Source organism: Penaeus chinensis, chromosome 1, assembly GCF_019202785.1.
Source record: "Penaeus chinensis breed Huanghai No. 1 chromosome 1, ASM1920278v2, whole genome shotgun sequence".
Taxonomy (NCBI): Eukaryota; Metazoa; Arthropoda; class Malacostraca; order Decapoda; family Penaeidae; genus Penaeus; species Penaeus chinensis.
Window position 1 is genome coordinate 24,255,351 of NC_061819.1, and position 15,000 is coordinate 24,270,350.

General features: G+C 45.5%; 2 protein-coding genes across 2 annotated transcripts in view; one reads left to right on the plus strand and one right to left on the minus strand.

Annotated features, from left to right (window-relative positions):
• LOC125025662 (proline-rich protein 12-like) overlaps positions 1-5,439 on the plus strand; it is a 5,992-nt gene extending 553 nt beyond the window's left edge. Inside the window, exons 2-3 of the mRNA XM_047613778.1 lie at positions 2,494-2,614; positions 3,250-5,439. Of these exons, the coding sequence (XP_047469734.1) occupies positions 2,494-2,614; positions 3,250-5,016 (1,888 nt within the window). The 3' untranslated portion in view covers positions 5,017-5,439. The remainder of the gene's footprint in view (positions 1-2,493; positions 2,615-3,249) is intronic.
• Positions 1-15,000, minus strand: part of LOC125025669 (agrin-like) — a 58,825-nt gene that overhangs the window by 12,207 nt on the left and 31,618 nt on the right. The gene's annotated exons all lie outside the window — the stretch shown is intronic.

Sequence of the window (15,000 nt, forward strand, 5' to 3'; positions counted from 1 at the left end):
TCTGTCTGACTCGCTCTCTGGCTGTCTGTCTGCCTCGCTCTCTGGCTGTTTGTCTGCCTCGCTCTCTGGCTGTCTGTCTGCCTCGCTCTCTGGCTGTTTGTCTGCCTCGCTCTCTGGCTGTCTGTCTGCCTCGCTCTCTGGCTGTTTGTCTGCCTCGCTCTCTGGCTGTTTGTCTGCCTCGCTCTCTGGCTGTCTGTCTGCCTCGCTCTCTGGCTGTCTGTCTGTCTCGCTCTCTGGCTGTTTGTCTGCCTCGCTCTCTGGCTGTCTGTCTGTCTCGCTATCTGACTGTTTTTCTATCTTTGCTCTCTGGCTGTTTGTCTATCTTGTTCTCTGGCTGTCTATCTGTCTCGTTCTCTGGCTGTCTGTCTATCTCGCTCTCTGGCTGTCTGTCTGTCTTGCTCTCTGGCTGTCTGTCTATCTCGCTCTCTGGCTGTCTGTCTATCTCGCTCTCTGGCTATCTGTCTATCTCGCTCTCTGGCTGTCTGTCTGTCTCGCTCTCTGGCTGTTTGTCTGCCTCGCTCTCTGACTGTTTGTCTGCCTCGCTCTCTGGCTGTTTGTCTGCCTCGCTCTCTGGCTGTCTGTCTGTCTCGCTCTCTGGCTGTTTGTCTGCCTGGCTCTCTGACTGTTTGTCTATCTCGCTCTCTGGCTGTCTGTCTATCTCACTCTCTGGCTGTCTGTCTATCTCGCTCTCTGGCTGTCTGTCTGCCTCGCTCTCTGGCTGTCTCTCTATCTCGCTCTCTGGCTGCCTGTTTATCTCGCTCTCTGGCTATCTGTCTATCTCGCTCTCTGGCTGTCTGTCTGTCTCGCTCTCTGGCTGTCTCTCTGCCTCGCTCTCTGGCTGTCTGTCTATCTCGCTCTCTGGCTGTCTGTCTATCTCGCTCTCTGGCTGTCTGTCTGCCTCGCTCTCTGGCTGTCTGTCTATCTCGCTCTCTGGCTGTCTGTCTGCCTCGCTCTCTGGCTATCTGTCTGTCTCGCTCTCTGGCTGTCTGTCTATCTCGCTCTCTGGCAGTCTGTCTATCTCGCTCTCTGGCTGTCTGTCTGCCTCGCTCTCTGGCTGTCTGTCTATCTCGCTCTCTGGCTGTTTGTCTGTCTGTCTCTCTGGATGTCTGTCTACCTCGCTCTCTGGCTGTTTGTCTGCCTCGCTCTCTGGCTGTCTGTCTGCCTCGCTCACTGGCTGTTTGTCTGTCGCGCTCTCTGGCTGTTTGTCTGTCTCGCTCTCTGGCTGTCTGTCTATCTCGCTCTCTGGCTGTCTGTCTATCTCGCTCTCTGGCTGTCTGTCTGCCTCGCTCACTGGCTGTTTGTCTGCCTCGCTCTCTGGCTGTCTGTCTGCCTCGCTCTCTGGCTGTCTGTCTATCTCGCTCTCTGGCTGTCTGTCTGCCTCGCTCTCTGGCTGTTTGTCTGCCTCGCTCTCTGGCTGTTTGTTTGCCTCGCTCTCTGGCTGTTTGTCTATCTCGCTCTCTGGCAGTTTGTCTGTCTCGCTCTCTGGCTGTTTGTCTATCTCGCTCTCTGGCTGTTTGTCTATCTCGCTCTCTGGCTGTTTGTCTGCCTCGCTCTCTGGCTGTCTGTCTGTCTCGCTCTCTGGCTGTCTGTCTATCTCGCTCTTTGGCTGTCTGTCTACCTCGCTCTCTGTCTGTTTGTCTGCCTCGCTCTTTGGCTGTCTGTCTCGCTCTCTGGCTATCTGTCTATCTCGCTCTCTGGCTGTCTGTCTGCCTCGCTCTCTGGCTGTTTGTCTGCCTCGCTCTCTGGTTGTTTGTCTGCCTCGCTCTCTGGCTGTCTGTCTACCTCGCTCTCTGGCTGTTTGTCTGCCTCGCTCTTTGGCTGTCTGTCTACCTCGCTCTCTGGCTATCTGTCTATCTCGCTCTCTGGCTGTCTGTCTACCTCGCTCTCTGGCTGTTTGTCTGCCTCGCTCTCTGGCTGTATGTCTGTCTCGCTCTCTGGCTATCTGTCTATCTCGCTCTCTGGCTGTCTGTCTGCCTCGCTCTCTGGCTGTTTGTCTGCCTCACTCTCTGGCTGTTTGTCTGTCTTTCTCTCTGGCTGTTTGTCTATCTCGCTCTCTGGCTGTTTGTCTGCCTCGCTCTCTAGCTGTTTGTCTGCCTCGCTCTCTGGCTGTCTGTCTGTCTCGCTCTCTGGCTATCTGTCTATCTTGCTCTCTGGCTGTCTGTCTGCCTCGCTCTCTGGCTGTTTGTCTGTCTGTCCCTCTGGCTGTTTGTCTATCTCGCTCTCTGGCTGTTTGTCTGCCTCGCTCTCTAGCTGTTTGTCTGCCTCGATCTCTGGCTGTTTGTCTATCTTGCTCTCTGGCTGTTTGTCTGCCTCGCTCTCTGGCGAGGCAGACATAGTTTTTTTTTTGTTTAATTCATATTTTTTTTTGTTTTAAACGTGTAGGAAACACTGAACTACACACATGCACGTACGCACACGTATACACTCACACACACGCACGCAAGCACACACACTCGGTCAAAGACGTTTAACTTCTCCCGATTTTCTCCCCAGGGTCGTCCTATCTCTCCTAAGCACCGCTTGCTCTGCAGAATACTCCGCGCTGAAGGATACGGCCTCAGGATGTAAGAACTCTGGTGATCATCTCGAGTGCGATGCATCCAACTATACCGGGGTGCGTATATAACGTTAGTGTTAAAGTGCGTCCACACTATAGTAAAAATAAAACATGACATGAATTAATGCCCGTGACAAAGTTCCCTACTTAGCACCATTACCGCAAAGCCACGATGGTGGAGCCAAGATTTCGGATTAAGATTAAGTAACTTCTTTATCAACTATAACAACATTGTGCTTCAGTTAAAGTTTGCAAATCTTTGACTTGTATTAAATTTTGTAGTGATCATTGATTACTAACTCCAATCAACGCCGAAATAATGGCCCTGGTAGTATCGCAAAACGATCGAAAACAAGTCAACAATCGCTACTGGAAGATAAGACCTTAACAAAATTAAAAAAGGTGCGTTGGATTGCTTTCAGGCTCTCGGTGCTAGGGATATGCCATACCCTTCGACGTGTTTTACTGTAATGTAGATGCACCTTTATATGTGACAGTATATGATAGTGTAAAGACACTGGTTGCCCTGAATAAGGCGTTAAACTCGAATAGCTAGCTATGGTGTGACGCAGGTTTGAAAGACACGGTCGCGAAATGTCGAACTCATAAGACAGTCCAGGAAAGAAGGAAGAGAGAATGAGTACATCGATTACCGTTTACGTTGTGGGTTGACGGCCTTTGTATATTTTCAGGGGGTGAAGTTTGAAAATGACGACTGGTCGAAAAAGCCCACCAAGAGGATCACAGTAACCGGAGCGAAGGCCCTTCCTCTGATCTCCCAGCGAGGCGTAGACGAAATAATTTGGAATTTCATCAACTGTTCGGGCGTGAGAGTGGACGATCCGAACAGTTCTCCTCTCACCCAACTGCGCGTTACTCACTCAGAAGTGACGAGTATCAGCAGGATCAAAAATGTCCTTAAAGGAACTCAGTCCATCTTCAAGAGGGTAAATATCGAAAACCTTGAGCAGTTTGATTTCAACCAGTCGAGGATCTCCGAACTGCATATCCGCGCCACACAAGCGAAGTCTACGATCAGTGAGTCTCATGTGGAGGTCCTGAATTTCTTAGAGGTCACAGGTCAGTTCCTCTTCGAGATAACAGGAAGCACCATCAAGGAGATCAGAAAGCTGATCTTTGACACAGCGGATACAGACTCCCGTATCGCCGAAACGGAGATCGAGACCATAGGACGGGAGGGGTTCGTGGTTTCCGGCAGTAAGCTGCTGCTGGAGAATGTCTCCATCACGACCCTGGCTTCTAGGGCTTTCCTCATCCACAGCGCCCTCGTCTTGCAGAACTGCCAGATCAAGCATGCCGAGTTCGACAGCTTTGTGCTGGAAGATGGGAGTATTGACTTACAGAACGTGATGATTGGGGACAAGAACGTATCGTTCACCATCGACAAAGCCAGCGGGGGTCTGTTTGTCTTAGCGTTCATACTTCCTCAAACTTCAAACGTTCAAACTGGACTTGCTTTAGGGATATCGCTTAGTCTCATCTTTGGTATCCTTTGCGGTGCAGGCTTAGCATACCTTATCTTGCGATGGAGAAACCGAGGCCAGGACCGGTCGCAGGATAACATGGAGTTGCTTCCGAGCACGAAGGACCCCACGCCCGCTCTTCCCTCCAACCCCCCGCCGCCGACCCCGACGCCGCAGCACCAGTCCCTTCAGGAGGAAAAGGACCTTGGCGATGACGAAATCTACGAGGAATACGATGAGGTCACCAACCAAGTCCCCGCACCTCCGAAGAGCGTCAACATTCTGCCGCGGAGCAACTTCCTCAGACCTTCCGACAACCTCTCGCCTCCGGCCGGCGTGCATTCGAACGGCGGTCCTCCTGTCCCCCCGGCGGGCGTCACTGGCCTCGCCCCTCGGGAACCTCCTCGGCGAGACAAACCCTCGCCTCAGCCACCAAGCAGAAACGACCCTCCTCTCCCGACCAACCTCCCGCCGCTTCCGCCTGCCGCTTCCCCGGCCCTTCGCCCGCCACCCATTTCAGAGAAGCCACAGCTGCTCAAACCCATCAGCAGACCTGAAGAGACGTCCTCAGCAGGTGACAACGACCTGGAGGTCTACGACGAGGTCAGTGAGCAGGTCCCAACACCGCCGCCGACTGCCCAGCGCCCTCCGATCCCCGGAGGCAAACCGTCCTTTCTCCACGGGGGCAACGAAGCCCAACCCAGCCCGCGATTGCCCCCTGGGACCGATGCCGAAAAGCCACGTTTCGGACTCCCAGGGATGCCAAAGGGACGGGTTGATCCGCCCGGGCCGAGAGCCCCTGGAAGCTCAGCAGGGCCGGCAGCTCCCGGGGCTCGCCCGTGGGGGAAACCACGCGTTCCACAGTGGCCTCCTTCCACGCCTTCCAAGCCGCCGCCGCCGCCCTCCGAGCTAAAGCCTTCGTCGGGGAGTGTCGAGGACGACGACGAAGACATCTACGAAACGGTCCCTGAGTGATTCGTCGGTAGAGGGAAAGTCTGGGAGGAGGTAGTAAGAACAGAAAACTGAATCCATTGCAAGTAGAGAGGGGAAAATATATCCACACACACACACACACATACACACACACACACACACGAGTGTCTCTGTACATATAATTGCATACTTGAAGTATCTTTTTGCCATCCGAGTAAAAAAGTGAATGTACATAAATCTCTCTCTTCCTCCTGTTCATTATGACGAAGTACAAAATAGATATTATCTACTTGGGTACTTTCCCTCACTTCTTACCTTATCAGTTATGTGTATATGTATTGATTTTTCTCTCTTTGTTTATCTATCTTATGTAAATAGATAATTTCCTGCTGGGCAGAATGAAGCACTCGTAGCCTATTTAGCTATAATTGTAAGTGATTGATAAATTAAAAGCTTATGTTTTATTATCAATGTCTTATTAACCACCACTCTATATTATTTCATCTACTATATTATGATTCTGATGGTAAATATTAATGTAATCATATTCATTATTAATGTTATTATCATTACTGTGATAATGACAATAGTGTTATAATTGTCATTATTATCATTATCATTATTATTATTGTTATCATTATTACTATTATTATTATTATTAATACCATTATCATCAACATTATCTTAATTACCATTATCAGTGCCATCATTATCATTATCACTGTCATAGTACCATCATCACTATTTCCTGTTTCTGCTCCTTAACATTATTATTATCATCATTATCAATATTTCTTGCCAGTAATATGTTCATTATCACTATTCTTACGATCATTACCATTTTCCTTATCACTACCATTGTTACCATTCCGATTACAACTATTATTATGGTTATTACTGTTATTGTGTTATATCTTCAACTTATTAGTATCATATCAAACCCATGACATTGTTAAGAGAAGTAGTTTAAACCAGTGTTGTTTTTTTAATCAAAAACTTTTAGTTAAAAATGATTTCGTTGAGGTATAAAAGCCCCACTGCGGTAATTAATAAAGAAAAAAATAAGTAAGAGAGAGAGAGATAGAGAGAGAGAGAGAGAGGGAGAGAGAGAGAGAGAGAGAGAGAGAGAGAGAGAGAGAGAGAGAGAGAGAGAGAGAGAGAGAGAGAGAGAGAGAAGAGAGAGAGAGAGAGAGAGAGAGAGAGAGAGAGAGAGAGAGAGAGAGAGAGAGAGAGAGAGAGAGAGAGAGAGAGGGAGGGAGGGAGAGAGAGAGAGAGAAAGAGAGAGAGAGAGAGAGAGAGAGAGAGAGAGAGAGAGAGAGAGAGAGAGAGAGAGAGAGAGAGAGAGAAAGAGAGAGAGAGAGAGAAAGAGAGAGAGAGAGAGAGAGAGAGAGAGAGAGAGAGAGAGAGAGAGAGAGAGAGAGAGAGAGAGAGAGAGAGAGGTGGGGGGGGAGGAAAATATAATCCGTTTTATATATAGCAATGTCCCGACAATTACACCTTACCGCATCATATTTCGTCGTGATGCATAATATAACTTTATCTTGTTAAAAAAAAAAAAAAACTTGAAATACGTCCCAGTGTTCTAGCTTACACACTGTAGAGGAATGTGGGTGTGTCTGTATGTAATGCAGGTTGATTGTAACCTGCTCCTGGCGTACTGAAAGCCCAGTGAAGGGGCTGAAGAACTGTTTCCAAAAGCGGGGTTGATTGGTATGTAAAAAAAAGAAAAAAAAAAAGAACATGAATATGACTCTTGTCACCTTTACTTCTTCGACAGAGGACACGAGTGGTTATAAATATCCGGGAAATGCCTCTTGGCGTAGGTCTACTAACATGGGTCATTGGAGGTCACAGTTACCGTCTTACCTCTCTCACGTCCTCCACTTTTTTCGAAAAAAAAGGTCAAGGGAAGTTAGAAATACCCGCTCACATAACTCATGTTTTCCAGTTCTTCGGCGCAGGTCACGGGAGGTTACAAGTACCTGTGTAGAAGCCATGAAAGGAGAGTTCATGCTTGATCGACGCAGTTACTATTCTTTGATTGTTCTTCGCTTCATGGTCGGCGGACGATGCTTTTTCAAATACCGTTCTTCGTCATCACCCTTTTTTCTCTTCTTTCATTCGCGTGTTTGTAGCCTTTTTAGTTTTTGAATATATTTTTTTCCCCTTCATTGTTGCCTGCGCATCTCTCGCTATTGGATCTGTCTTTTTCCCTGGCGATAGAGTGGATTTAGGGTGAAAATCCCCGATTATAAGGAGTACCAATTTTCGGGAAAAAATATCTTCGTATTGAAACTTCAAATGTTTACGGCATTCACCTCATAAAATCTCATGCTTATCAATTAAGATTTTCGACATATCTCTCCTGAATGTATAAAAGAAATCCAACTTCTCTAAATGATGCCGCCTTTAAACATACTACAGGTCACTCCTCTTCGACCACAAAACCTCGTGGCCGAAGACGTCTCTACCTCCTATCTCATCTGGTTAGAAGTAAAAGGTATTTTGGTGATTTATGCGTCGCCCGAGGCAAAACCAATCAGGCGTATGTAAATTGAGCTTCTTGGTCGCGATGTGAAGTTGAAGGAGGTTTTCCAGCCAGTTCCTCCGCAGGGGGTTCGTGCAGGCGAGTGCTGTCTGCAACCGCCTGCAAAAAAGGACCTTACACGAACGACTGCGCGGCCTATGGATGCTTGTAATGTTCACAGAAAGGCTTTAGATCTGTACATCGGGTGGTACACGGACGAATGGAACTTAAACATTACCACATAAAATGATTTGCATTCGTGTGGATATTCTAACCAGGATACGAAAAAAAAAACACCGTACCTGTGCTATTCCCTTCAGCACCCCCCCCCCCCCCCCCGGCCAGCACCAACGAAATTACTTGTTTTGTCAAGAATCTGTTCAACATTCTTGCCTCCTCTGTGGAACATGTACCTCTGGCGTGACGGGCGTGCATGGCTGGCTGCACTACGGCCCATAACGCCCCAAGAAGCCCAAGATTTTCCAGCTTAAGTCCATCCGATGGGGGAGAATAGTCGCCATATTCTCTCCCTGATGGGTGTCAGTCCAGGCGAGGCGGGACGAGATGTACACAAAGACGAAACCAAATTATCGGTCTAAATCGAGCGCATCTTTTGACCGCTTTTTGTAATCGCCAAAGGGAGGAAAAGGACGAGATCACGAAAGCATGATAAAGTCGAAGAACGGAGAGAAAAATGAAAATGTGAAGTTGTCGGATTGTGGGTGGGGTCGTCACACTCTGAATGCTTTTCGAGACTGGTCTTTGAGCGGAGATAAGAGCTAAGCTTTACCATAATGCGTGACGCCCAGGGTGATGTAGGATTTGTCTACCTTCAAATCATCCTAACGGAGCTTTGTGCAAATATTAAGCGCGCACCGACAGTGACACACGTAATGGAACAATCTACACGATATGAAAACAACAACAAAACAGAAGAGAATCGGAACAACGCGACGATTTTATTCTGTTTTACATCTTCCTGTTGTGATGAAAAAAAGAGAATATCAAAAAGCATTTTTTTATGGAAAAATGTACAACAATTTGCTCAGAATTCCGCCTCAGACAAGAACAAGAAAAGGGGGTCTCTCGCCAGCACATAAACACACACAGTTAATTGTTTCTAACCGACCAACCTCGGTGAACGATTAATTAAATGCCAGTGTTCGTGCAGCTTTTGTGCCCGATTTTCACCTCCCTTTAGTCTTGTTTGTATAGGCGTATTTCTCTCTCTTCTTCTCCCTCTCCCTCTCTTTCTGCTGTTGTTTGTATGCCTTTCTTGAAGTGGCTGCATTTTTTTCTTGCTATCTAAATCTACTTGTCTGTTTGTTTATCTGTCTGTTCAGCTATCTGTCTACCGCGGTCTAAGAGAGAGAGAGAGAGAGAGAGAGAGAGAGAGAGAGAGAGAGAGAGAGAGAGAGAGAGAGAGAGAGAGAGAGAGAGAGAGAGAGAGAGAGAGAGAGAGAGAGAGGATTGGAGAGGGAGGGAGGGAGGGTGAGCAAATCTGTCAAAAAAGAAAGTAAGCGAAAAATGTTGACACAACACCAAACCATTTGACTATTCGAAAAGCAATTTTGTCTTAAAATGAACTTTTTTCTTGACGTGCGACATCTTTTTTCTCTCTTTACTAAAGTCGTGACGTCACTTCCGCTCTCTGCTTTTCACAGTGATGCTTTAAAGATATCAGACACGAAAAAGCTTTTTTTTTTTTTCTTTCTTTCTTTTTAGATCAAGAAACTTTCAAGGTTAGACAAAATCAATTAATTGAGAAAATACCACTTAAAAGTTTTGGGGAAGTTCTCCAAAATAAAGTATATTCAAAAGTCTATTCTAGGATATTAGGAAAGGCGTGGCATGGTAGGTCTGTGGTGCCATCTATTACTGGTCAGCGGAACTGACATAAAGTGCTAATGATGGACTTCCATAGAAAAAGAAATACATGCATAAATTGATAAAAAAAAAAAAAAAAAAAATAAAAGAAGCTTATTCATGCATTAAGAAAGAAGTTTTAATTAAAAAGATTCGAGTGATTGCACTTGCGTTTAAGAGGTGAATCGAAACGTTTGCTCCGCTTCAGAGTCAACGAAGGAATTACGATAAAATTGAGAGAAAATACAGAAAGAGAGAGAGAGAGAGAGGGGGGGGGGGGGGGAGGACGGGAAGGAAGGAAATAAGAGAAAGAAAAAAGGAAATAGAAAGAGAGAGAAAGAGAATGAAAAAGAAAATCAGCATTTATCAATTTGATTTGTCTTAGAATCGATAGATATATCAATTTCGTATCAACAAACAGGGCAAACTCATCTGTTTATCATAAATTTCTAGACATAAAAGTAACGAAAAAAAAAGAGAGAGAGAGAAAAAAAAAAACAAAAAACACGCATTTCTCAGTAACCAGATAACACAACCCTGATCTACTGCTCAACACTCTCCACTGAACGACAACACCGCTGTCCAAAAGCTTATCCCGAAAGAGACATAGTCGCCCTTGAGTTTATTTTCTTTTGTGTTATTATTAATAATTTTTTTTTTTTTTTTTTTTTTTTTTTTGCTGAACGACTTCCTGGAATTCTTAAATTTTTCTTTGAGCTTCTCGTCATCTTTAAGCAGATGTTGCCCTCTCGACTGCACGACCCGGAAGAAGTTTTTCTTGGACCCTGCTGAGAGTCGGTTTGCCTTTTCTTTGATATTCTTTTTCTTTAATTTTTTTTTTTTTTTTTTTTTTTTTTTGAGGGGCGGAGAGGGATCGGGGACGAAGGAGATAAAGAGAACAGGAGAAAGAAAGATCAAGAAAGAAAAAGGAAGAGAAACACAAACACACAAACATTCAGAGAGAGAGAGAGAGAGAGAGAGAGAGAGAGAGAGAGAGAGAGAGAGAGAGAGAGAGAGAGAGAGAGAGAGAGAGAGAGAGAGAGAGAGAGAGAGAGAGAGAGAGAGAGAGAGAGAGAGAGAGAGAGAGAGAGAGAGAGAGAGAGAGAGAGAGAGAGAGAGAGAGAGAGAGAGAGAGAGAGAGAGAGAGAGAGAGAGAGAGAGAGAGAGAAGAGAGGAGAGAGAGAGAGAGAGAGAGAGAGAGAGAGAGAGAGAGAGAGAGAGAGAGAGAGAGAGAGAGAGAAAGAGAGAGAGAGCGAGAGCAAGAGCGAAAAAGAGAAAGAGAAAGAAAGAAGCTGAAAAGAAATCCACAAAGAGACACGGAATGACCGTAATAGGGGAATGGCGATAGAAAATTTAATCCTGCATCCACGATCTGCCGCCACGTTGTCATCGCACCCCCCTCCCCCTTCTCATCCCCCTCCTCTCCTTTCCCCTTACCTCCCTTTCCCTCTTTATCCACCTCCCCTCCTCTTCCCCCATCTCCATCTACCCCCCCCCCCCTACTCTTCCCCCACCTCCCTTCCCTCCCTCCCTGTCTTTTCAGTTTGCGGGAAATACGCCTCTCTCTCTCTTTCTCTCTCTCTCTCTCTCTTTCTCTCTCTCTCTCTCTCTCTCTCTCTCTCTCTCTCTCTCTCTCTCTCTCTCTCTCTCTCTCTCTCTCTCTGTCTCTTTGTCTTCTTTATTCTCTTTATATGCATTTTATTATTTTTTTTCTTTCATTCTTTTTCGATCATCCTCCCCGCGTGTGTGGTCCGTCCCCTGTAGTTCATGCAGTTGTTGAGGTTGCAATGTTGCACGTCATTCTAGTCTTGTTTCCTCTCTTCTTTCTTCTTTACGTCTATCTTTCCCATCTTTCTTTTCTTTCCCTTCTCTTTTTTTCTTTCTTTTTTCTTCCCCACTTCAGCCTCTTGCTTTCTCCTCTCTCTCTCTCTCTCTCTCTCTCTCTTCTTTTTCCCCCCTTACGCTCCCTTATTCTTATTCTATTTTCTTTCTCTCCTCTTCTTCCTTTTTTCCTACACGCCTCTCTTCTTATCTGTTCTTCTCCTTTTCCTAACTCCTTTCTTCGCTTCCAATTTATCCCTCTTCTTACCTTCCCCTCTCCCTTTCTCCTCTCCTCTCTCCCTCCTCCTTCATTCCCTCCCTTCTTCCCCCTTCCCTTCCTCCCTCCTCCTCCTCCTTCCTTCCCTTCCTCCCCCCCTCCCTCCGTCCTTCCATCCCTCCTTCTTTCTCTCCTTCCCCCCCCCCCCCTCCCTCCCTCTTCCTGGTATGTCTATAGCCATTCTTCTTCCCTTCGTCAGCGCCTTCTGCTGTACAAATGTCTCGAAACCGTTACTTTTGTCACCACTGTATTCAAGTGTCTTCACCCCCCCCCCACCCCCCTTTCCCTCTTCACTCCACACACGCACTCACTCACAGCTCTGTGCTGCTTCTTCGTTTTCTTTTTGTTTTCCTCGTTTTCCTGTTTTTTTTTTCTCCTTTTCTTTTCTTCGTCTTCTTTTATTGTTTTTTTCCCTTTTTCTTTTCTTCGTCTTCTTTTATTGTTTTTTCCCTTTTTCTTTCCTTCGTCTTCTTTTATTGTTTTTTTTTTTCCTTTTTCTTTTCTTCGTCTTCTTTTATTGTTTCTTTTTTCTACTGTTTTTCTTTTTTTTCTTTTCTTCGTCTTCTTTTATATATATTTTTTGTCTTCTTTCTTCCCTCCTCCTCTTCTCTTGTACATTTTCATCCACCCCCTCCTTCTTTTTCCTTGTCACCTCCTCTTCCTCCCCTACATTCCATCTCCCTCTCCCTCCTCTTTCTCTTTCTCTTCCTCCTCTTTTATCTCCACTTTCCTCTTTCTTCCTTCTCTTTCTCTTTTAACTCCTCCTTCTTCTTCATCTTCCTCTCTTTCCTCCTCCTTCTCCTCCTCTTATTATATTTCCTCCTCTTCCTTCTTCCTCTTCCTCTCTTTCCTCTTCCTAATCCTTCTCCTCTTTTTCTCTTTCTTCCTTCTCCTCCTCCTTCTTTATTACAATCTTCCGCATGTAACAACTGTCAGATTACTTCGAGGTGGAGAATAGAAACAGTTATTTTCTTTTTTTTTATCATTTTTATTTTCGTCTACAACTGAGTGTCGCCTTGTCTTATAGGAGTTTGATGAGTGACTCCAAGCAAAGGGTATCATTTGTCGATATATATTTTTTTCTGAAGCTCACACACGCACCTTCTAAAAAAGAAAGAAAGAAAGAAAGAAAGAAAAGATGGATTCCCAAGTATTGTTACTGGATTCTGGATTTGTCACACACACACTTACATATACAGACACACACACACATACACATGTACACACACACACACACACACACACACACACATACACACACGTGAACATACTCACACACACACACACACACACACACACACACACACACATACATACACACACACATACACACACACACACACACACACACACACACACATATATATATATATAAGAGGCCGTTCGCCCTCCCCTAAAACCGCACACAGACGCCTCGATCCTATTCATCTCCGAGAGAGGAGAATTCCGTCTCAGAATCCTGCCTCGAAAGAGTTTTAAAGAATCTCAGACTCTTTGGAGCCGATGTTTGCGATCGTCCAACCATCTTGAATGCGGCAGGAAACGATCGCTAAAATGTTATGATGATTATTTTCCCTCTCTCTTGCTCTCTCTCTCTCTCTCTTTTTCGTGATTTTGAGATGACTGTGGCAAGTCACGGATCACGTTGAGTAGCGGCGTCGACACGAGTCTGTTGCCAGGAAAATATATTTTTTTTGTGTTTTGTTTTCCCCGAAACCATTTTTTTCCCTTCAGATTTATTGTGTATTTTTTCTTATTTTTTCCCTGTTGATTTTTTTTTTCTTCTCACGATGTATCTTTTTCGCGGATATTTAGAGAGAGAGAGAGAGAGAGAGAGAGAGAGAGAGAGAGAGAGAGAGAGAGAGAGAGAGAGAGAGAGAGAGAGAGAGAGAGAGAGAGAGAGAGAGAGAGAGAGAGAGAGAGAGAGAGAGAGAGAGAGAGAGAGAGAGAGAGAGAGAGAGAGAGAGAGAGAGAGAGAGAGAGAGAGGAAGCAAGAAAAAGACATATAGACAGATAATATTTCCTCCACGCAACACGACACGATCACGGGACCAAAACCTTATTTTTTTTCAGAATATACAAGAAAAACTAATTTTTACAAAAACCGGGCCCAGAACAAAGGCAGCCCCCCTCCCCTCCCCCCAGCTCAGAGCAACCCCTTCCTCAACCCCAAGTCCCCCCTCCCCCACTCCACCCCCACTCACGCAATTCCTTCCTGCTCTAACGGCAATGAACTCGGAAGTGGGGGAGGGGGGAGTGGGGGAGGGGGGTGGGGGGTAAGAGAGGACAGAATTTCCTAAATCACTCGGCTGTCTTCGCTTCCCTTAATAGGCCTGTGTATTTATGATTTAGGCTTATGATTGCCTGGGAAATTTCGGAGTTGTGTTCTTTTATTTACTTTCCTGGCAAGCTCAATTGCAAGTTGATTTCTATAAAGGTGACGTTAATTCATAGCTAATCTTGGCTGTCTCTGTCTTGTCTCTGTCTGTCTGTCTGTCTGTCTGTCTGTCTCATTTCTCCGACTCTCTATCTATCTAACTATCTATCTGCCTATCTCTATAGAGGCAGACAGATAGACAGATAGATAAACATGAAAGATAATTTTTCACAAGAAATGTCACTGGCATGTGGCATATTTAATGAGGAAAAAATTGGTATCCATATACGGGAAAAAAGTGTTCATTCACAATTCCCCTTAGGCAATAGTCGAGAGAGAGAGAGAGAGAGAGAGAGAGAGAGAGAGAGAGAGAGAGAGAGAGAGAGAGAGAGAGAGAGAGAGAGAGAGAGAGAGAGAGAGAGAGAAAGAGAGAGAGAGAGGCTGACGTAAATCCACATTTCTATAAATGAAACGAATCTACTCAAACTATCAAGAGTGACAGGCATTTGCACCTGGTCAGTACAGAGTGATTGAGCTTGAGTGTTTTCCTCGCCTCCAGGAAGAGAGACACTTTCTTGCGAAGATAAGAAGGCGACAGAAAAAAAAATATTGGCAATGACACAGCTGTCGTGTGTGTGTGTGTGTGTGTGTGTGTGTGTGTGTGTGTGTGTGTTTGTGTGTGTGTGTGTGTGTGTGTGCGTGTGTTCACAGATACACACCACTTAAAAGAAGAAACATCTTACAGTTTTACAGTCTTACAGTTCGCATGTGTATACAAGTGTTCATATTTACAGATGAAAGAAGAGGCCCAAAGTGGGCAAACACGCTTGTAAACCCAACTCTTTAAGACATATTTGCCTATCATGTTCTCATCGGTAATCGCTTCCTTACCACATGGGGACGAGAGAGAGAGAGAGAGAGAGAGAGAGAGAGAGAGAGAGAGAGAGAGAGAGAGAGAGAGAGAGAGAGAGAGAGAGAGAGAGAGAGAGAGAGAAAGAGAGAGAGAGAGAGAGAGAGAGAGAGACCGAGAGCTAGATAGGCGAATAGACAGAGAGACCGAATGTTAGATAGATGAATAGACAGACAGACCTACAAAAAGACCAACACACAAACAGACAGTGGCAGACAGACTGACAGAGTAAGAGCGAAAAAAGAGAG